This window comes from Lactuca saligna, chromosome 3 (genome assembly GCF_052625555.1).
Source record: "Lactuca saligna cultivar CGN05327 chromosome 3, ASM5262555v1, whole genome shotgun sequence".
Taxonomy (NCBI): domain Eukaryota; kingdom Viridiplantae; phylum Streptophyta; class Magnoliopsida; order Asterales; family Asteraceae; genus Lactuca; species Lactuca saligna.
The window spans coordinates 58449292-58473768 of NC_136419.1; the positions used below are offsets into that span (position 1 = coordinate 58449292).

Consider the following 24477-nt stretch of genomic DNA (forward strand, 5'->3'; position numbering starts at 1 on the left):
GCCTTCTTCACTTGAAAACCTCTGAAAATCACCTCTGAATTGCCAGGAATCACCAATTAGGGTTACGGGAAGGGTATCAGGCTGTATTTATACGTCTAGCTGTCAAAACACCGTACCTGCGATTGCAAGGGGTAAACCTGCGATCGCATGTATCATCCAAAAGGACGTTACAGATTTTTTTTTAATGAAGTACGTTGCTATTTCGATGCAATTTGACCAACCTGTGATCGCAAGGGCACAACCTGCGATCGCAAGTATCTCCTTTTCTCAACTAATGATTTTTTTGGCTCGACAAATCCTCGTAAGCAACCTGCGATCGCAAAGGGAACCTGCGATCGGAAGGACAAAGCTTGCAATTGCAAGCTGCTTCATCTGGCTCTTTTGGCCGTCGTTCCTCCTTCCAAACAGTTCCTGAACATTTCCCGACATCTCTCTTTAGTATAAACTCCAATTAAGCTCCAAAGCATCCACAAATGCATCCCGAACTTGCGCAATCATCCATATGCTCCAAATAGCCCTGAAAATCATAACAAATGTGAGCAGTACGGGCATTCTAAAAAATAATCATGAAACACAAAATACATAGGAATTAGTTAGCTTTTTATAATGAAATGCATAGGAAATTGTGCTAAAAGATGCATATAAAATGCATCTAACAAACCTCCCCAAGCTTAGACCTAACTTGCCCTCAATTAAGGAAAGGATAACTATAGAAATGGAATTGGGGCTAAAGGCAACAACGGGTCAACCTAGACACAATCAACTAAAAGAAAAGAAAACCTAACAATAATAAAAACTACCCAAGCTAAACATAAAACAAATGCATGCAAAGATAAAGAAAATGAACAATGAACTAAAATAGTATGCAAATGAAGAACAAACAATTAAAATAAAACTTGTGTGTGTGTGTGTGTGTTTTTTACGATAAGACTTTATATCGATAATGGGCTCCAATCATTAACACCAAAGCAACCCTTCTGCTATCTTTCATGTATCAAAGACTCCCAAAGTAAGGAAGACCACAAACGGTGTAACCCAATAGTCCAACTCGAGTTTTATTTAAACTTTGTACCTTAATTAGCTTTATGAGCGAAAATAACATAGTCCGGATCTCATGTCCTTAAGACTAGATGGCCAAGAATCAGAATCGACGCATCCTTAAGAACCCGCATGACCAAATCAGCTTTCACCGAAGCACCAAGAGCCAACCCCCGTAGGAGCCCGAGCTATATGCTTTCACTTTTTCGAGAGCCACAAGTATCATATCACATAGTTCTTTATTCACCATATATAACTTTAGAACGGCTTCTAACTTGATTGAACTTTGATTTGTACTTTGTTTTGAGCTTTATTTCTTCAATCCCTTTTTTTTTTTTATAATTTCTTGAAGTTTCTTCAATTGAGTGCTTGAAATTCTTCGATTTGGGTATTAGATATAACGTTGTACCCTTTCTTCATTTTGACTGTGTGGACCTGATACTTAAGCTCTCTGCTACCGCTAGGGTAACGCATGTCAACAAATACAACCATTTTTTGTGGGTTCAGAGTTGTCGATAAAGATTCTTTTTAAACTTTAATAAGAAAATCATCCTAGAGCCGTTATTACCGCCTAAAAAACGTTTCAGTACACCATTTTTTATTATTATCTAAGGCTGGGGTCTCGAATCACGGTGTTTGGATCCCCTGGTTATGACAGCTGATTCTACACTTCCAACAACATTCGGATTGCTTCGGATTTTTCTCATTTATAATTCTTAATATCCCACTTCATGGAGCTATCGTATGTAAAGAGTGTCATCATCTCGTACATTTTTGTTTTCATGCAAATGCAAAATGCAACAAAATGAAATATTTTAGAAAAAGCTAGGAAGAAATAAAAAGAAATATAAATGAAAAATCTTTTTGAATTTTTGAATTTTTTTTAATTAAAAAGACAAAATAAAAACTTTCCCCAAGCTTAAAATTAAGCATTGTCCTCAATGCTTAGGGAGAAATGAAAGATGATTACTCAGAAGGGGGTGCATAGAGACAGAAGAAATCGTCACGCAAACCTAAGAGTTCGTCATGATAACCGATAACTTGAGTGCTATATAGCTGATAATCGAGGCGAAGACCAGTCATAGTCTGCTGAAGAGAAGCAATATCCTGACTGAGGTCAAGATAATGCTGGTAAGTGAAGGGGGAGTTGGGGTTAGGGTGAGATAGCAGAGTGGGTGGTGGCTGATCCTAAAAGTCAGTATGCATGGGATCAGGCTGGCTAAAGGAAACAGGTGTGGCGTCTGCGTAGTCTGGGTGCTGAGTAGACGAAGATGGTTGATCAGATTGTGGCTGTCTGACCTGCTGTGCCCTACGTGGGCGAGGAGGTGGTGGGATGTTCGATGGGAGAACCCACATAGTGTCGCTAATGGGGTCTGCTAGGGCGATGACATCAGGGCCAGTGACCTTGAAGTAAGTGGAGCGACCCCGCATTCAAACATACCCACCTGGGCTAGTACGAAGCATGTTCATAGCCCGAAGGTTTTGCAGGTTCAAACGGGAGGACTCAGTCTGAAAGAAAGTGTACCCGGGAGGGAATTGCTCCAAGAAGGAGTGGGCAATGACACTAATTAGACCACCACAGCTAATGGTACCGCCGGTGCGAAGGTTGATAACTTTGTGAAACCGTTTGGTGATAATATCACCAAAATGCGGGCGGTGTAAACCGGTGACCATACACCACAAAATGAAAAGCTCGGCTTTGCTAGCTTTGGTAGTCTTAAGCTGTGCATAAATGATATTGCATATAATTTTCAATGCAATTTTAAGAACAGGGTGTACGATGCTAGTCTAGACGGATGCAGCCGAATCATAATTCTCCAAATCAGTGATGGAGTACCAGAACTCGTGGACATCAAAAGCGGGAGTGGGCTGGGATAAACTAGTGACAATGCTATGAAAGATAGTACATAACTGGTCTACGTGGAGAGTGTGAGGGGTGCTAAAAATGCGAAAGGAGAAATTTCCCTCATGGTTCACGTCGCTCAGGGTAGCTAAAAACTCGCGGGTCAGTAAGGGACAAGTGGAAAAGTTCGCAAATAATAGGCGTTCCCAGCCAATATTGGCAAAAAGAGCGCGAACACCATCATAAATATGGAGTTCCTGCATAAGTGTGTAGCTAGGGCCCAGGCTTGTGGCAGAATCTCGCGGTCAATAAGCCGCTGGTAACAGTCAAGTGCAACCTGTGGACCTAAATCTACAGTAACATTGTCCACTAGGACAATGAATGGCGACTCTGGGGTGTCACCCTGTCTGCGTGAACGAGATGATCTAGGGGCATTTTTTTTATTAAAAAGAATATATATATATATATATATATATATATATATATATATATATATATATATATATATATATATATATATTACAAAATTTATAGGTCAAAAGGGGGACAAGGAAGGCACCATTTCTAGGTAATTCTAAGCACAAATATATAACAAAAACAAAAATTCAGTTTTAGAATGAAGATACCTGACTGTGCACATTTTTTTTTTGATTTTTGAAATTCCGTTCGGATGAATCTCTTCTGAACCGTGTCGGGTGCAAACGTTTCTACTTATTATGGCCTGTAGATGACTAACGGAACGTAGATCTGAAAAAGAAACTCACAAAAAATTAAATTTCAAAAGGAACAAAATGAGATTTTTGGAGAATTTCAACCGTGAAATGATGATTTCGTTACCGTATACATGTTGTAGGAGTAAAATAGAAGAGATTGATACATTATTTGCGTGATTTGGATGAAAAACAAGCGATTTGGGTGAAAAAACTCGAAATGCAGTGAATTTCAGAGATAATTTTTGAAGTGTGGTGGTTAAAAATGAGGCTGCGATCGGTATTTATACACAGAAACACAACCTGCGACCGCAAGGAGGGTACCTGCGATCGCAGGTTTGAATTTTTGACTCAATGGCACATTTTTCAAGGTAAAGCAACGGTCATATAACATTAAATGCATACCTGCGATCGCAAGGGGAGAACCTGCGATCGCAGGTTTGTGTAAAATGGCCATTTTTTTTAATAAAAAAAATGACAAGGATAAAAACAAGAAACCTGCGATCGCAAGGATAAAACCTGCGATCACAGGTTGTCTATTTTCGTAAAAAAATGCCCTAAAAAACCTCGATGATGTGTTGTGATCACAAATGTATAACCTGCAATTGCAAAGACCGGGCTTGCGGTCGCAGGTTCCACCAAAATTGTAATTTTCAACTTTTTTCAAATTCTCTCTGCTACTTGTTATTTTAAAAACACGATTCGGTTAAAAAGGGACGACCTAAGTAGCTAAAACACACAAAAATAAAAAGAAGTTCATAAAAACGAAAACCAAAACAAATGCTCGGGTTGCCTCCCGGTAAGCTGCCCATTTTTACTGTCGTTGGCTCGACGTTGTTACTTGGTTTCCTCAATTGCGGTAAGTCGGGACCGCGACTACCTCCACTTCTTCATTTGTAACTTGAAACCCTTCATAAAATGGTTTGAGACGGTGACCATTAACTTTAAAAATCTTTCCTGTTTGTTCACTCTTTATTTCTATAGCACCATGATCAAACATGTTAGTAATAACAAAAGGTCTCACCCAACGAGACCTCAATTTACCGGATATAAGTTTGAAACGAGAGTGATATATGAGTACCTTTTGATCGGTAACGAATACCTTTCGCGAGATCATCTTGTCATGAAACACTTTCGTCCTGTCCTTGTAAATTGCTTCGTTCTCGTAGGCATCATTCCTAATTTCTTCTAACTCTTGGATATCCAATCTTCTTTTCTTACCAGCTTCATCCATGCTCATGTTTAACTTTTTGACAGCCCAATAAGCTCGATGCTCTAATTCAACCGGTAATCGACAAGGTTTGCCAAAAATAATTCTATATGGTGACATACCAATAGAAGTTTTGCATGATGTCCAGTGAGCCCATAACGCATCATCCAATCGAATACTCCAATCTTTTTTGACTGGGTTGATGGTTTTCTCTATAATTCCCTTGATCTGTCTGTTTGAAGCTTCATCCTGCCCATTCGTTTGCGGGTGATATGCTGTGGATACCCGATGTGTGACACCATATTTCTTGAGGACTGCTTCGAGGGTACGGTTGCAGAAGTGCGTGCCTCGATCACTAATAATGGCCTTTGGTGTCCCAAACCTAGCAAGTATATTCGTCTTGACAAAATCAACTACAACCTTGGCATTTTCTATTCGTGTAGCTTTTTCCTCAACCCATTTGGACACGTAATCTACAGCAAGTAAGATGTACGCAAACCCAAAAGATGGTGGAAACGAACCCATGAAATCTATACCCCAAACATCAAAAATTTCACACACCAAGATTGGAGTAAGTGGCATTTGATTACAAGATGTCAAAGACCCAGTCATTTGGCACCTTTCACAAGTTTCGCAAAACAGAAAAGAGTCATGAAAAATATGAGGCCAATAAAGACCGCTGTCCAAGAACTTGCGTGCGGTTCGTTGTGGACCATAATGCCCTCCACAAGCTTCTGAATGGAAGAAATTTAGGATTGACTTGACTTCATCTTGAGGTACACATCTTCTAATCACCTGATCAGCACAGTGTTTCCATAGATACGGCTCGTCCCAAACATATCTTTTCGCCTCCTTCTTTATGTTATCTTTTTGGGCTCGGGTAAGATCCGAAGGGAGTTATCTTAAAACCAAATAGTTTACTATATCAGCAAACCAAGGAGGGTTCTAAACAGCAAATAGATACTCGTCAGGAAATGTTACGCGGATCGGTGTCGGGTCTTCAGGTGGGGTGAGGCGGCTCAAATGATCAGCTACCAAATTTTCTATTCCACTTTTGTCCCTAATCTCTATGTTAAACTCCTGTAGTTGCAAAATCCATCTAATCAACCTTGGCTTTGAGTCTTTCTTGGCTAGAAGGTACTAGATGGCTGCGTGATCAGAAAAAATTATAACTTTTGTCCCCAGCAAGTATTGTCTGAATTTTTCCAATGCAAAGACAATTGACAGCAACTCCTTTTTTGTGGTGGAGTAATTTTCTTGGGCATTATCCAAGGTTTTTGATGCATAGTATATAACGTGTGGGACCCAGTCTCTTCTCTGTCCCAGAACAGCTCCAACAGCAGTGTTACTGGAGTCACATATTATCTTGAATGGTAAACTCCAATTTGGGGGCTGAATGATGGGGGTAGAAGTAAGGAGATTTTTCAGCACATCAAAAGCCTTCTTGCAATCTTCATTGAAGTCGAATTCAACATCTTTTTGCAGCAGCTGGCACATGGGAACTGATATTTTTGAAAAATCTCTTATAAACCTCATGTAAAACCCTGCATGAACAAGAAAGGAACGCACTTCCCGAACATTCTTCGGGTATGGTAAGGTCTTTATGACATCAATTTTTGCTTTATCGACTTCTAAACCTCTTTTTGAAACAATATGTCCAAGAATTAGACAGTGGTCAACCATAAAGTGACATTTTTCAAAATTTAAGACCAGGTCTATTTCTATACGTCTTTGTAAATTTTTTGTATGATTTTTCAAACAAATATCAAAGGAGTCTCCATAGACGGTGAAATCATCCATGAAGACTTCTATGATATTTTTGACGTACTCAGAAAAAACACTAACCATATACCTTTGAAAGGTAGAAGGTCTGTTACAGAGTCCAATGTGCATACGTCTATACGAACATCCCGAAGGGGCAGGTGAAAGTCATTTTCTCCTGATTTTCTGGAGCAACTGGAATCTGGTGGAAACCTGAAAATCCATCCAAGCAACATTAATGAGATTTTCCAGCAAGCCTCTCTAGCATTTGGTCTATGAATGGGAGCATAAAATGATCTTTCTGGGTGGTTGCGTTTAATTTTACGTAGTCAATACACACATGCCATCCGTTCTGAACTCGAGTTGGAACCAACTCTCCTTCTTCGTTCTCTGCCACTGTTACACCAGCCTTTTGGGAACAACTTGAATTGGGCTGAGCCACTTGTTGTCTGAAATTGGGTATATCATTCCAGCATCTAGTAACTTCATGACTTATTTCTTAACCACCTCCATCATTGGTGGGTTCAGTCTGCGTTGGGCTTCTCGTGATGGCTTATAATCCTCTTCCATCAATATTTTATGCATGCAGAGAGATGGGTTGAGTCCTTTGATGTCTGTGATAGTGCACCTAATTGTTGTCTTGTACTCCTTCAAAATTCTGATAAGCTCGAATTCTTCTTTTTTCTGACAGCTTGTTGGATATGGTAACTGGTAGTGTTTCTTTTCCCCCTAAGATATGCATATTTCAAGTGTTCTGGAAGTGTCTTCAGCTCCAATATGGGAGCTTGCACTACAGAAGGAAAAAGATTGGAGTTAGAAATTGGTAATTTGAGAGTTTGGGTACCATACCTCAACTTTTTCTGCTAATCCATATGAGCTACCATCTCTTCAAGTTCTCTATCAACCACATAATTTTTTGGTATAACCTGAGCCGCATTAATATATAGATTTCTGTGGAGCACTAATGCTAGTGACTCACAGTTAGCAATTTCAAAATATTCTACAGTTAATGGTTCAATTACATCAATAAAATTAAGAGCTGAAACATCATCAGGGTAACGCATGGCATCATAAATATTGAAGTTGATAACTTCACCATCAAATTCCATTGAAAGGGTACCATTATAAACATCTATTTTGGTTCTGGCAGTTTTTAAAAATGGTCTCCCCAAAAGAATGGAACTTGTGTTTGGTGAGTCATCATCTCCCATATCCAAAACATAGAAATCAACCTGGAATATAAAGTTCATTCACTTGAACCAAAATGTCTTCCAGCACACCTTTTGGGTGCACCAAAGAATGATCAGCTAACTGGATGATGACTCCAGTTCTTTTTAAAGGCCCTACCCCGATAGTTTTAAAATGTGAATATGGCAAAACATTTATAGAAGCTCCTAAATCCAACATAGCTCTTGGCACTGAAAGGTTCCCAAACTTGCAAGGAACAGTAAACACTCCTGGATCCTTGGACTTTAGGAATAGCCTTTTTTGTAAAACAGCTGAAACATTCTTGCTTACTTTAACTGTTTCGTTTCCTTTTAATTTCCTTCTTGAAGTACATAACTCTTTCAAAAATATAGCATATCGGTGCAGCTGTTTAATTGCATCAAGAAGGGGAATATTTACCTCAACATTTTTGAAGAAATCCATAATCTCTTTATCTTCCTTTTTTTTTTTTTTTTTTTTTTTTTTTTTTTTTTTTGTGTTTTTCAGTCTTGAGGGAAAAGGAGGTGGGGTAATTTTCACTTCAGCTTCAACAGGTTTGTCTTTTTTCCGCACCTCTTCAGTTGCCTCAGATTCTTGCTCAACAGCGATCTCCTCTTCCTCATCTTCTTGCTGATCTGGTCCCTTGTAGTTTTTACCACTTCTGAGGGTGACAACAGAAGCATTGTGCTTTGGGTTCTTCTCAGTCTGAGATGAGAATTTTCCTTGTGTTTGTGCCTATAATTTGCTCATGGAGTTCGCGAGTTGCGATACCTGCTGTTCCATATTTTTGATGCTAGACTTTGTTTCATTCTAGAAAGCTTGGGTACTGGTTGCAAGACTTTTAACTATGTCTTCTAAAGACATGCTGGAACTACTAGCTTGTGATTGAACAGGTGGTTGCTGAAAATTGCGTGGGTGCTGATTTTGCTGAAAAGGTTGTTGAAACCCGAGTGAAGCTTGATATTGGTTTCTTTGCTGAAAGTTCCGTTAAGGTCATGGCTGGAAGTTGTTATTTTGAGGCCCTCCCCAAGCTTGGTTATTGCAATGCTGATCAGATGGGTTTTGCTGAAATCCTCCCATATCTTGCACAGACTCATTATCTTCTGGAAGTATTGGGCACATGTTAGTTGGATGCCCGGTTTTGCAGCAGATTTCGCAAGGTTTGACCTTTGGTTCGATACCCTTTTATTTTGTCAACAAAAGGACAGCTTTAGTCAATTCTGAAATCTGGGATTCTATGTGGGGATTGCTCATTTCTTTGACTCCTCTTGGATGGTCCGGGTACCACTCATCCTCGGTTGTAGAATGTTTTGATTCATTGGCCAGATTTTCTATCAATGCCCTAATATCTGTTGGTGTCATGTCTGAAAGTGACCCTCCACTAGATGTATTAATTAGTCGCCTCTCCATAGGTATCAATCCCTCGTAGAAACACTAATATAACTGATAACCACTAACTCCATGTTGTAGGCATCAGACTAATAGCTTCTTGAATCGCTCCCAATAAGTGTGGAGAGCTTCTCTTTTGCCTTGCTTTATACCCAAAATCTCCCTGCGTAGATTTGACACTTTCGCCTCGGGAAAATATTTTTCTAAGAAGAGTTTGGCAAGCTCATTCCAGCTTGTTATTGAACCAGATGGAAGGTCATACAACCACTCCTTTGCTGCATCTTGAATAGAAAAAGGAAACGCCCTTAGTTTGATATGGTCTTCAATAACTCCATGGGGTTTCATTCTAGAGTAGACAACATGGAATTCCTTGAGAAATTTATGAGGATCTTTATTCTCAAGGCCTCAAAACGGGGGGAGCAGATGGATTCAACCGGATTTGAGCTCAAAGTTTCGAGCTTCTGGAAAGGTGATACACAAGGGCTGTTGGGTAATCTCTTGTGGTTCCCACGCACAGAGAGTTTTTTCCAGCTTCGTCTCCATTTTCACTCATGATGTATTATGATTCGGTTTCAGAAGAATCTGTGAGTTCAGGTTTGTCTGAAGATGATGAAAAGTAGGTTTTGAACGGGCTGTTAACGGGTGAGGTAGGTGGTGCTTTTGGAAAAGGTTGAAATGGATGTTCCAGTTCGTTCCAAAAGGGAGTGCCTTGTGGGATGGGTGAGGTTGAGGTTCCTGTTTGTTGCTCTTGATGTTTTCCCCCTTCTTAAGCCTCCTAGCAGTGTTCTCAGTCTCTGGATCAAAAATCATATTACCTGTACGTGAAGATCTTGACATAAATCTATTAGTGTTTTACCATGTCCCCGGCAACGGCACCAATTTGTTAAAACCGTTGTCGTACACGGTTTTAAACAAATAAAATATAAAATAAACTGCTCTATTGAACTAACAGGTAGTACCGGTAAGCAGGGTCGGATCCTCAAGGACACATCTTAACGTTTATACCTCTTTGTGCAAGGTATGAACTAATACTTAATAAATGCCATAACATAAAAAAAGGGGGGAAATTTTATTCTTAAAACTAAACAATAGAAATTGAAAATGACAAGAAAATGACCAAATGTAAAGTGATGAAAATTCAAATAAGAGAAAGCAATTCCAGTTTCGCGATGACTCCCCTAATCATATAATTAACCTTCAACATAATATTTGACTATGCACTTGTTTAAACTGGTACTAAGGTTCATTAACAAGCTCTAATGACCTTTATCATAAAAATCATTTAATCAAAATAAGTTCTTTGAATTAAACCTAACTTTTAACAAAATTAATTAAACAAGCTATTGATCAACAAGGAAAAGTTATAGTAGACACAGTGTAATTTCCCAGTAAAGTTCAATACCTCTCATAAGCTCGGAGCCTCTCATAAGCTCGGAGGCGTTAAAACTTGTTTGATCAATCCATATTAGACTTAACCCTAATCTCAGAATTAATCCAATGTATGTCACTTTTTACTAATCAATCTAGACAATTACGGATCTAAACAATTAGATGACTGGAATGATTCACAAACAATTCAAGTGGGCAACCAAAATTGAAATCAGAATCAAACACTCAATTTAACACAGGACTGATCAAACTAAACAGTAATCATAGTCAAACATAATGCTTAATGATTAATCATACGAGAAGGTTACGTCTTGTGAAACTGAAATCTGAGTTTTTAGCCTGACATGGCTAAAAACGGGTTACAAACGATGAAAATAAACCTTAAACAGTAAATCTTACTAAACTATGACTTGGAATCGAATCGTATCCTTTAGATTTGCGTTCTTCACTTGAAAACCTCTAAAAATCACCTATGAATCACCAGGAATCACCAATTAGGGTTACTGGAAGGGTATCAGGCTGTATTTATACGTCTAGCTGTCAAAACACCGTACCTGCGATCGCAAGGGGTAAACCTGCGATCGCATGTATCACCCAAAAGGACGTTACAGAATTTTTTAATGAAGTACGTTGCTATTTCGATGCATTTTGACCAACCTGTGATCGCAAGGGCACAACCTGCGATCGCAAGTATCTCCTTTTCTCAAGTGATGATTTTTTTTGGCTCGACAAATCCTCGTAAGCAACCTGCGATCATAACCTATGATCGCAAAGGGAACCTGCAATCGGAAGGACAAAGCCGGCAATTGCAAGCTGCTTCATCTGGCTCTTTTGGTCATTGTTCCTCCTTCCAAACAGTTCCTGAAAATTTCCCGACATCTCTCCTTAGTATAATCTCCAATTAAGCTCCAAAGCATCTACAAACGCATCCCGAACTTGCGCAATCATCCATATGCTCCAAATAGCCCTGAAAATCATAACAAATGTGAGCAGTACGGGCATTCTAAAAAATAATCATGAAACACAAAATACATAGGAGTAATCAGGAATTAGTTAGCTTTTTATAATGAAATGCGTAGGAAATTGTGCTAAAAGAATGCATATAAAATGCATCTAACAAACCTCCCCAAGCTTAGACTTTACTTGTAACGCCTGTAGATCCGGGCTAGTCAATTTAGAGACGATAAGCATCAAAAATGACTTTTTTTATGGAAGATTATTTAGAAGGATTAATCTTAACCAAGTTGTAGTATAATTCACAAGGTTTCCATGCATACAAAGAACGCCAAAATCCGAGTTATAACGAAGAAGTTATGACCTGTCGAAGTTTCGCGACAGAACCGACATGATCCAGCGCGACCCAGCGCGACATAAATAGTGAACTTAAGGTAGATAGATATCTATCCTAGTTATCTAAACAAGAGTTGAAGATTTATTCGATAGTAGTCCAACGATAAAAAGACAGACGAAAACAGAGTTCAGATGAAGGAGTTATGAATTTCGAACGGAGTTTTCCTGTCTCGACCTACTATAGATAATTTATAAGTAATATACTTATAATATATTAAAAATAAAATCAAAATTATCCAATGGAGTCTAAACGAGAGTTGTATAGCATAATCTCACCTTCGCATCGATATAAAGAACGTCGAAAACGAAGTTCGTATGCGAAAGTTATGAATTTCTGAAGTTCGCGGCGCGAAACCCCAAAACTATCAGAGACCACGACGTGGAAAGTCGTGCCACGATGTGGCAAATCTCCTGACAGCTCCGGGAGTCCCCCAAATGCAGCTTGGGATGACGCATGCAGTGACGATCAAGCCTACGATGTGGCAAAAGGATCCCACGACGTGGCAAGGGCCAAATTTTCCCTATAAATAGATTTGAAGGGCCAGCCGACTATGGTTGCTCCATCCCTTCTCTCCTACTCCCGATACACCCTCTAAGCCATATTTTAACCCCCCGGAGCCCCGGTATCAACCCAGAGACCCGAAGCAAGTCCCGAAGCCCGAAGATCCCGAGAAGAAAAGAGTTTCCGAGCCGAAGCTCTGCCTGCGAGAAACTAGGTGTGTGAAGTGATCCCGGTTTCACCAAAGAATGCTACTTCTACAAGTCGTAGTGCTGTCCGGTCATCTTCTGATCAAGTGAGTGTATAGTCCCTTTCATAAACTCGATAATAATACAAGTATTGTTTGAATGTATTAAGTATATTGTTGTTTATATGTGTGAGTGTGTGGTCACTTTCTTCTAACACATAAATATCAAGTATTTGCTATGAAATACGTGCTATGTGTATAATATAAAGTTGTTTATATGTGTGGGTGTATAGTCCCTTTCATAAACACGATTTTAATACAAGTATTGTTTGAATGTATTAAGTATATGTTTGGTGTGAGTGTATAGTTACTTTCTTCTAACACATAAGTATTAAGTATTTGCTACGATATACGTGTTATGTGTTTATATATTGTCATTTATTTAAGATAAGCATGGAATTGATGTTTTATATAGGTTTTAAATGAGTTAAACTGTATATGTATGTTATATCTACAAATATGTTGGGTAGAACATGGGTAGATGAATTAGTTGGTGTGTGATGACGGATGAGTTTGAGTATGAGACAAAGGATGAACCTTGGTAGCTATGGATTTAGTACTGTATAGATGAACCTTGGTAGCTATGGATTTAGTACCGTATAGACAAACGTTGGTGGATATGGATTTAGTACCTACACCGGTAGCTATGGATTTAGTACTGTTAGATAAACGTTGGTAGCTATGGACTTAGTACCTACACCGGTAGCTATGGATTTAGTACTGTTAGATAAACGTTGGTAGCTATGGACTTAGTACTTACACCGGTAGCTATGGATTTAGTAGTGTTAGATAAATGTTGGTAGCTATGGACTTAGTACCTACACTGGTAGCTATGGATTTAGTACCCGGTGAATGAACCATAGCAACTATGGAATTAGTGCTCTATGAAGGAGCCTTAGCAACTATTGTCTTAGTGCCTAATAAAGAATCCTGGCAGCTATTGTCTTAGTGCCTAATACGGAGTGAACGAATAGATGATTCTTAGGGTAGACCCTTAAGAGTAAGGAAGATAATGGGGATGGGTAATTGGGTTGATTGTTTGATGATTGAATATAATAATTATATTATTGTGGGTTGAAAACCCTATATGCTCACTAGGCTCCCAAGCCTGACCCACTCAGTTTAATTGTATCACATGTATCGATACGAAGCTACTTTGCACTGAGAGATTAAAGGAGATGTAAATCACTAGAGTAAATGAATGTATGTTCTGTTTATGCTTATGTGTCTGTATTGGAACATGACATACCGAGGTTTTATTATTTAATGAAAATACATTCTCTTTGAGAAATGTTTTGATAAGTTTTTATCATATCTTGTTTTGGGAACAAATTCCGCAACTGTTTTCTTTAAACGATTACTCTGATTTTAAAAACAAAGCATAAACAAATCGGTCTTTTCTGGCCATGGAATTGGGGATGTCACAGTTGGTATCAGAGCATTAGTGTAAGCGAACTAGGAATTTGTAGGAAATTTCTAGACTTAAACTTAGAATGCTAAGTAATGATTGTGAGGAGTGTGTCTAAAATATGTTAGGTAGTACATCTAAATTGACATAAGCACTAGTTTATTTTAGGAATGATGCCTAAAATGCTTTTATTTGCTAATTGTTTTGTGTGATAGCTAAATTGATGCTATTATTTGTTCGGATCTATGGTCTGTTGCCGACCGGATCTGGAAACCTTATGTGTTTAGGATTCTAAGCGTTTGGCTACGATATTAGAACTAGCATGTAAACGTTTCGGAGCGATTAGGAGAGTCATACGTTTATCGTAAATAAATCTTTCTTATCTTAATTTCTCGCTCAGTACACTGAACGTCTGCTTGGGTATACAAGAGGTCATGGTGAAGACTCGTAGAGAATTGAGTAAATGGAGGAAATGAGAAGGCTTATGATAGTGAATGACGCCTATCGGAAGATATCGTAAGAGTGGTATCTTGCCTTTAGAATATGTCTTATAAAATAACAGTACGTTTAGAGGAGTACGGTACATTTGAAGCACACCTTCGATTCGTAGGATGATGGAACAATTGGCGAAATTCTTGAAGTTGTCTCATTTTCTGGTAATTCCATCACCAATCGAGTTGAAGTAGAGTTGATGATTGAAGATTGAGCAATAAAGAAGTCCTAGTAGAGTCTAGGGAAATTGTTTATGATTATTTGGACACATTCATATGTGTTAAATTGTTTTGTGATTTTCTCGTATGGTGACTTGGTCGACTGTAGGACAATACTTGGGATGAGTATGAGTAGGTGTGAAAGGTAGTAGATGCATATACTATCCGAAGCACATGACTCGCACTTGGATAAGGGAAAGTCACAAGGTTACCAAGAAGCTAGTAGAACACTCAAATAGACCCTTAACAAGGCTAAAAGATAGCCAAAACAAGTCTGACATTAGATTGAATTAACTGGCTTTACAAGATAGAAATTTCGGATTGTCACATCATCCCTCGGTTAGAGGGAATTTCGTCCCGAAATTAGAGTTTAAGAAATTACAAATATATAAATGAAAAGATGAGGATATTTCAGTTTCATTTGATCCTCGCGCTTCCAAGTGAATTTAGGTCCCCGCTTGGCATTCCAGTGAACCTTCACTATCGGGATACGGCTTTGCTTCGTTTGCTTGACCTCTCGGTCCATGATCTCTATTGGTTCTTCCACGAAGTTGAGGCTCTTGTTGATCTCGATCTCGTCGAGTGAGATTACAAGGGTCTCATCAGATAGACACTTTTTTAAGTTTGAAACATGGAAAGTAGGGTGTACGTTACTAAGTTTGTGAGGTAGTTTGAGTTTGTAAGCTACACGACCGATTCTAGCGATAATCTCAAAAGTCCCTACGTATCTTGGATTTAGCTTTCCATGCTTTTCAAAGCGTATCAAGCCCTTCTAGGGTGAGATCTTCAAAAGAACACGATCACCAACCTGGAATTCCAAAGGTTTCCTTCTCTTGTCTGAGTAGCTTTTCTGTCGGTCTCTAGAGGCTTTTAATCGTTCACGAATTTGAACGATCTTCTCTGTCGTTTCCCGAATGATCTCTGGACCTGTGAGAGTGCTTTCAGGACCTCATCCTTTAGCTAACTGTGTATCACCCACCTTAGCCTAGCACAGAGGCGATCTGCACTTTCGGCCATAGAGGGCTTCAAATGGAGCAGCCTTTATGCTCGTGTGATAACTGTTATTGTAGGAGAACTCAAAAAGGGGTAGATGAGTATCCCATACCTTCCTGACGTCTATCTCACAGGCATGCAACGTATCTTCCAAAGTTTGAATAGTCCTCTGAGTTTGTCTGTCGGTTTGCGGATGGTAGGCTGTACTCATGTCCAGCCTAGTTCCTAGGGAACTTTGTAGCGACTGCCAGAACCTTGAAGTGAATCTACTATCTCTATTAGAGATGATGGATATGGGAACACCATGCAATCATATGATCTCCCTCATGTATGTTCTTGTGAGTTTCTCCATCTTGTCAGTTTCCTTGATAGGCAGGAAGTGTGTAGACTTTGTTAACCTATTTACGATAACCCAAATGGTATCGATACCACCCGTTGTCTTGGGCAACTTGGTTTTGAAGTCCATCGTGATCCGCTCAACTTCCATTCCGGTATATCCGGTTGTTGTAGTAAATCTTAGGGTTTCTGGTATTCGATCTTAACCTTGGCGCAAGTAAGACACTTACTCACGAAGGTAGCAATCTTTGCTGTCATGTTAGGCCACCAGTATAACTTTTTGAGGTCAAGATATATCTTATCTGAACCTGGGTAGACGGAATATCGAGTGTTGTGCACTTCAGTCATGACTAAGTATCTGATACCACCGTGCTTCGGTGTCCAGATCCGATCCATGAGATATAAGGCTCCGCCACCCTTGACTTCCAAGTTTTAATCCATCCCTCTAAGGGATTCACCCGCTGCATTTTCAGGTTTCAAGGCTTCTAGCTGAGCCTCCTTAATTTGTGTGGATAGATGCGAATGGATAGTCATAGTCAATGATTTGACTCTACGACCAAAGTATTCTTTCCGAATTAGGCCGTCAGCTACTATGTTGGATTTACCGGGATGATAACGAATTTTGCATTCGTAGTCATTGAGTAGCTCGACCCACCGTTGTTGTCTCATATTGAGCTCCTTTTGGTTGAATATATGTTGAAGGATTTTATGGTCTGTAAAGATAGTGCTTTTGTACTATACATGTAGTGTCTCTAGATCTTCAGAGCAAATACCACTACTCTTAGCTCGAGATTGTGTGTGGTGTAGTTGACTTCGTGTGTCTTTAGTTGTCTTAAGGCATAGTCGATGACTTTACCTCGTTGCATAAGGACACAACCGAGCCCTTGGTTGGATGCATCGCAATAAACCACGAAGTATTCTATCCCTTCTGTGAGAGATAGTATCGGTGCACTTGTTGGATAAGGTGTCTAAGTCCATAACTATTTCTGGTATGTACTTGACCCGACCCGGCATGGTCCATTTGGGTTGCATGGCACCATGCAATTGGATAAACTAAATGAGAGAAATAACGCTTGGAGATTATTAATATATTATAAGTTCTAATATATTAATAATATTATTTGATTAGTTTGATCAAGAATTAATTTAGAATTAATTAAGTGATCAAAAGATAACTAATTAAATATATGGGTTGATTAAGTAAATCATTCATATCTTGTATAGTGGGCTAAAAGGCTCCATGGATCATCAAGTTGGGTTCCACCCATAGGATGCTCCATGGGAGTTACAAACCCATGGGTCATGGAAATGAAGAGTCATGACACATTAGGGTTTAACCCTAGATGTGTCAACACTATATAAGTAATATGATCTCCTCCCAAATCGGTTACACTAAGTATATAGAGGGCTTGGCCGATTTTGTGAAGTGAGTATTCTCTCATAAGTTCTTCCAAGAGCATTTGGTGTTGTGTGAAGCATTTGAGGCATCACACTTGGGGTGCTAGGCTCACAAGGTTTCAAGGAACACAAGCAACAACAAGGTAAGTTATTCTATCTATACTTTATATTAAAATTGTTCCCCATGTATGCTAGATAGGAATATAACCTTGGAATACAACTTTGCATGACAAATTAGACAAACATAGATCCAAGGTTATTAGGGTTGCATGTACACTTAGGAAGTGTTAGAATGCTCAAAACCCATCAGTGGTATCAGAGCCTAGGCTTGTTTGTTCTTATTTGTGCTTAAAAGTTGAAAAACAGAATCGGAAATTTGCTGTCTGCGAACGGACTCGTCGAGTCTATTGGGGGGACTCGTCGAGTCCATGTGTATCTTCAACCAACTCGGCGAGTCATGTTCATGCACTCGGCGAGTAGGGTCGAATGAGTGCAGAATTTCGATTCAGTTGCTGGAAAAATGAATTAGAAACATTACCCTAAACTGTTTTAGTAAATGTAAACTTGTTTTTGGTGGTGTAATGTTTTGCTAATTCATTTACAACAACTAGTTATCAAAATTACAAAGTTTTATGTAATTTTTGATTGTGTTCATATTCATGTTCTTGTTCTTATGATGTTTTAGATGATCATAGGAATTATTTGTAACCTATTTGGTAGTTTAATTCTTGATCATAATGTGTTTTAATGGAGTCCATAACTTATCCTTAAGTTATGGAAAACCAAGAGTCACACTTGAGTTAAAACCATTAAGAAAACACAAGAGTTATAAAAAAAATGAAGAGTCTTCATTTTATGACTCTATTAAACTCATAAGTTACAAGAAATGAAAAGTTTTGAAAGTTACAAAACTTGCCCTCAAGTTTTGGAACAAGTAAAGTTAAGTTAAAACTTTAGTTCCAACCCCTAGAATTTTAAAAGTTAAAATTCAACCCTTATACTTATATTATGATGATTTAATAATTATATATATATATATATATATATATATATATATATATATATATATATATATATATATATATATATATATATGTATAAGAACAAGTCGTCTTACCGCTAGTACGCCTCATTCACGAAGCCGGTCTATAAGGTGGGTATAAGGTTGTTGCCTATAAAATGGTGACTTAATGGGTGTATATTCTCACCCACCGCTTGCTTGACTGGTGGAGGGTCGTTAGCCAAACGGGTAAGACAAGGACTTATAAATTCTCATTCAAAGTATGATGAATATATAAAGTAACTAAATGTTTATTAAATTCCCAATCTTAGTTACTTTAGGAAAAATGTGAATAAGGTGCTAATCCATGAAATTACACTTTACACTTTGTCTGAGTCGTTGGTGGAGCGTGTGTGGTTAACCGGCACACTAACTTGGACTTAACAAGGTAGGTAAAGGGTGACTTAAGGTTTATTATAGTATCGGTGGAGCGTGTGTGGTTTACCGGCACATCGATTGAGTGATAAACTTTAAGGGTACCAAGTGATTTGCATGGTTACTTCACACCTCGTTTTGTGATCCTCGGCATCCCAGTCACAAAACCTGGAGGGCACTCCCGAGATTGAAACATGCCTTTGAAAAGTTCATTGGATCTCAAAGAATCTAGGAATTTCTAAAACCAATAAAAACTAAATATTTAATATTTCGGTTTTCATGGTGGAAATTGGTGAATCGTCATTCACCTACCTTTCAAATATGGTATAGCTTAGATTACGGCATACCTCTTCTAAGTTATATTATATTGTGATTGGATCCTAGCCTTAATATTACATTTGGGTGTTTTATTAAGGACTCTCTTAAATCTAAACTAAACTTGTTCTTCTTTTCAGATGTCTTCAACTAATGCTTCTGGCTCGAATCCTAATGGCTCCTTTACTCTTATGAGTCTTTGTGGGAAAGTCACCTTTGATGGATCCAACTTCAATAAGTGGATCAGAAACATCAGGATGATTACCCGCTACGAGGACAAAGAATATGTCCTTGACAAGGAGCTTAAGGAAATTGACGAGTCCACTGCAACTCCCCAGGAGATCGCTGACTTTCATACTCATGAAAGAGATGCAACCAAGGTGGCTTGCATCATGTTAGCCACCATGACAGCTGAACTCCAAAAGTCTTATGAAGACTTCTACCCTTATGAAATGCACCAAGATTTGATGGAAAGATACCATCAAAGTGCACGACAAGAGAGGTACGAAGTCATCTGCTCCATGATAACGACCATGATGAAGGACGGAGAGTCCGTCACGAGCCACATGCAGAAAATGCAAAGGTATGTGGATCGTTTGCTGAAGCTCAATGTGAACTTCCCTGAGGAGCTTACAATAGATATCATTTTGCACTCCTTACCATCGTGCTATGATCAATTCCGCATGACATATCACATGAACAAGGAAGAGGTCACTCTCAGCAAACTTCAGGGACTTCTCAAGACCGCAGAAACAGGTCTTAAGGGGAAGTCAGTTGCTATCACTCCTACTCCAGACTCAACTCCGGTCTTGGCAATCGGGCAAAGTCGAGGAGGAAGAGAAAGAGATCTTCAAAGGGTACCAAGGCTCGGACCCTTGATGGCTCTTCTTCAAGTGGAACCAAGAAAGGTTTCATTACTCCTTCTTCTGACCCAAAAGAGGCTGAATGCTTCTATTGCCATGAAAAAGCTCATTGGAAGCGGAACTGCCCAAAGTACCAGCAAGATGTGAAGGATGGGAAAGTCAAACCCAACCATGCAGGTATTTACACTATCATTTCTAATAACTCACCCCATTCGAAATCTTGGGTCCTTGATACAGGTTGCGGTATTCATATTTGTTGTGACTTGCAGGGACTAGGAAGAAGTGAGAATGTGGAGCAAGGAAGAATAAACTTAATCATGGGGAATAGGAAAGTTACACCTGTCACCAAGATTGGAGTTTATACTTTATCGCTAAGTAGTGGGTTAAATTTAGATTTGAATAAATGTTGTTATTCGCCAGAAATGGCAAGAAATATTATTTCCTTTCATGCATTGTACAAACAAGGTTTCACCTTTTCGTTTGATAATGAAGTTGGTTCGATTAATGCTTTCTTTAATAATGTACTTTATTTTAAAGCATTACCTTGTGATGGTGTGTATGAAGCTGTATCTATTGTAGATAACTTAGGAAATAATGTTTTGTGTATTGATTCTAATAATAATAACTTGGATAAAGCATCGTTATGGCATTGTCGTCTTGGACATATAAGCAAGAAACGCATAGGCCAACTCCAAAAGGATGGAGTCTTGGAGTCGTTTGACCTAAAGTCAAACGATAGTTGCGAATCATGCTTACTTGGAAAAATGACAAAGTCACCCTTCACAGGCTCATGTGAAAGGGGTGAAGGTTTGTTGGACCTTATACACACGGATGTGTGCGGACCATTCAAACATGCCACAAGAGATGCTAATCGTTATTATTTGACTTTTACCGATGATTACAGTAGATATGGATATGTCTACCTAATCAAGCATAAGTCAGAGACTTTCGAGAAGTTTAAGGAATTTAAACAGGAAGTCAAGAATCAATTGGGCAGGAACATTAAGATGCTTCGATCCGATCGAGGTGGTGAGTATCTTAGTTCAGAGTTCCTCGACTATCTAAAGGAATGTGGGATTGTCTCACAATTGACACCTCCCAGGACACCGCAGTTGAATGGTGTGGCTGAGAGGCGTAATCGAACCTTGTTGGACATGGTTCGTTCCATGATGAGTCGAGCTTCGCTACCAATCTCATTCTGGGGGTATGCCTTAGAGACTGCCGCCCATATCCTCAATCTAGTCCCTACAAAGAAAGTTGCCAAAACTCCTCACGAGATGTGGACTGGTAAAGTACCTAAACTAGACCACATCAAGATTTGGGGCTGCGAGGCTTTCGTGAGACGCGAGACTCATGATAAGCTCGAACCCCGAAGCGAGAGGTGTATTTTCATCGGCTACCCACAGCAATCCTTTGGTTACCTCTTCTACAGACCTAGTGACAATGTGGTCTTTGTAGCAAGAAGAGGAGTCTTTCGAGAAAGAGAGTTTATAAGCCAAGGAGACAGTGGGAGGCAAGTTGATCTTGAAGAAATTCAAGAGTCAAGTGGTGAAGGAACTTCAAACTCTAGCCCTCAACTTGAGGAGGAAACTCCTGTTGAGCCAATTGACGAATCTGTACCTCTGAGGCGTTCCATGAGAGTTAGGAGTGCACCTGAGCATTACTATGGATTCCATATTACTGCAGAAGGTGAGACACTTATTAGTGATGAGACACTAGTAAGTCAAGATGACCCTAACAGCTACGAGGAAGCCATGGCGGGCCCCGAGTCTGCCAAATGGAAAGAGGCTATGGATAGCGAGATACAATCCATGTATGACAATCAAGTTTGGAACTTAGTTGAGAATGTACCAGGTCGAAAGACTGTAGGGTGCAAATGGGTCTTCAAGAAGAAGACCGACATGGATGGTAAAGTACACACTTATAAGGCTAGACTGGTTGCAAAGGGCTTCTCTCAAATTCCTGGAGTGGACTATGATGAGACCTTTTCTCCGGTAGCCAAGATTAAGTCTATTCGGGTTCTGTTAGCCATAGCCGCATTTCATGACTATGAAATTTGGCAAATGGATGTCAAAACCGCTTTCCTTAATGGAAAGTTGGCTGAAGATGTTTACATGAGTCAGCCAGAGGGTTTTGTCAGTAACGAGTACCCTAATAGAGTGTGTAAGCTTGAGAAATCCATTTATGGATTAAAGCAAGCACCTCGCAGATGGAATCTTTGCTTTGATGAAAAGGTCAAGGAATTTGGCTTTTCTAGGAGTGAAGATGAATCTTGTGTATATGTCAAGGCTAGTGGGAGTATAGTTAGCTTTTTGGTATTGTATGTGGATGACATACTACTCATAGGAAACGACATTCCAACCTTGCAGGAAGTAAAGTCCTGGCTTGGAAAGTGTTTCGCTATGAAGGACCTTGGTGAAGCTGCCTATATTCTGGGGATAAGGATTTTGAGAGATCGGAGTAAAAGACTAATTGGACTTAGTCAAAGTACCTACTTGGAGAAGATTCTGAAGAGATTCAGAATGCAAGACTCCAAGAAAGGAGAGTTGCCCATCCAGAGTAGCGCCAAGCTGAGTAAGACACAAAGCCCTAGCAATGAGGTTGAGATAGCAGAAATGAGTCGAGTACCTTATGCTTTGGCTGTAGGTTCGATCATGTATGCTATGACGTGTACTCGACCTGATGTAGCCTTTGCCTTGAGCATGGTTAGCAGGTTTCAGGGGAATCCTGGCAAGGCACACTGGACTGCGGTAAAGAATATTCTCAAGTACCTACGAAGGACTAAGGACTGGGTCCTTACCCTCGGTGGGAGTGATGACTTGAGAGTTGTAGGGTATAGTGATGCTAGCTTCCAGACTGATAGGGATAACTTCCGCTCTCATTCGGGCTGGGTCTTTACCCTAAATGGAGGAGCAATTTCTTGGAAGAGTTCCAAGCAAGAGACAGTGGCAGATTCTACTTGTGAATCAGAGTATATTGCAGCTAGCGAAGCGGCAAAGGAGGCGTTATGGCTGAGGAACTTCATTGGAGACCTTGGAGTTGTACCAGCTATTAAAGAGCCAATGGAAATTTTCTGTGATAGTGAAAGTGCTGTTGCCTTAGCCAAGGAACCAAGGGATCACGGGAGATCCAGACACATCGACAGAAAATACCATTTCATCAGACATCGGATCGAAGAAGGACTCCTCGTGGCAAAGAGGGTATCATCGGATGAGAACCCAGCAGATCCCCTCACGAAGGGACTGACTAGGGTTAAGCATCTCCAGCATGCTCGGAGCATAGGGCTGAAGGATGATATTAGATTTAGTAGTTAGATAATATCGAAATTTGTAAAGTGTAATTGACATTTGATGATGAATAAAAGTGTTTTATTTATGAGTAAAGTGTTACTATCTCTTGTCGATCGTTTACTATATTTCTTTTGCATGTTTTGACTTCCAGAATAATTTTGTTTGGTATAACATATTATTCAAACCTCCACAGTCGGTCATATGTCGGAAGTAGGTATGAATCAAGACTGTCATGATTGGTTGTAGAGGTCTGGGACAAGGCTACAACAATCATGAGTGCTCATAAGTTCTGAGCATTGGACTCAACCCACGCTCACTGGAATCACTTCATGGAATTCTATCTCGAGTGATCGTGAGACGGTAATATCATATAAGTCTTTAAACCTAGAGATATGATTTGTTACTTACGAGTTGGTTATGCATTGATTGTACGAAAAACGCATTGGTAACTCGATGTTATAAAATCGTGCTCTTATGTGTAATTCAATGAGTAGTAGAATAAACATATGAGTCGAAGTTTATCTGTTCCTTCTTGGATTAGAAGCTGATATCTGGGCCCCTCGATGATTTTGTTTTGACCTATGTACCGGGCCCGGTCAGAACTAGATTGATGTGTTCAATAAAGTTCTTTGTCAAACAAATCGGAAATCGGGAAACAAATGTTGGACAATAAGTAAGACATTGTTCCATGTATTTGTCCGACTGATATCTAGAACAGAGGATTATATGATCACTTATCTTAAATGGCGTACCATCATCTTCTCAAGTTTCAAGAAACCTTGTAAAGAGCTACGATTGCCGATCGGTTCCTGAAGTCATACTTGCAGTAATAGTTACTAGACTTATCCAAGTGGGAGACTGTTGGATAAGGTGTCTAAGTCCATAACTATTTCTGGTATGTACTTGACCCGACCCGGCATGGTCCATTTGGGTTGCATGGCACCATGCAATTGGATAAACTAAATGAGAGAAATAACGCTTGGAGATTATTAATATATTATAAGTTCTAATATATTAATAATATTATTTGATTAGTTTGATCAAGAATTAATTTAGAATTAATTAAGTGATCAAAAGATAACTAATT

At 39.3% G+C, this 24477-nt stretch overlaps 2 protein-coding genes across 2 annotated transcripts; both read right to left on the reverse strand.

The window, feature by feature from the left end:
- Window positions 1-2469: 2469 nt before the first annotated feature.
- On the reverse strand, window positions 2470-5413 carry LOC145035582 (uncharacterized). The gene is made up of 2 exons (XM_078984109.1): window positions 4472-5413; window positions 2470-2760 (listed from the first exon to the last, which is right to left on the reverse strand). Exons 1-2 carry the CDS (start codon window positions 5411-5413, stop codon window positions 2470-2472), a joined length of 1233 nt encoding a protein of 410 aa, XP_078840235.1.
- A 528-nt stretch (window positions 5414-5941) lies between these two features.
- LOC145035583 (uncharacterized) lies at window positions 5942-9502 on the reverse strand. Its single transcript, XM_078984110.1, has 8 exons — window positions 9248-9502; window positions 8309-8473; window positions 7856-8227; window positions 7444-7794; window positions 7191-7291; window positions 6907-7011; window positions 6654-6775; window positions 5942-6303 (listed from the first exon to the last, which is right to left on the reverse strand). Exons 1-8 carry the CDS (start codon window positions 9500-9502, stop codon window positions 5942-5944), a joined length of 1833 nt encoding a protein of 610 aa, XP_078840236.1.
- Between the last annotated feature and the right edge of the window lie 14975 nt (window positions 9503-24477).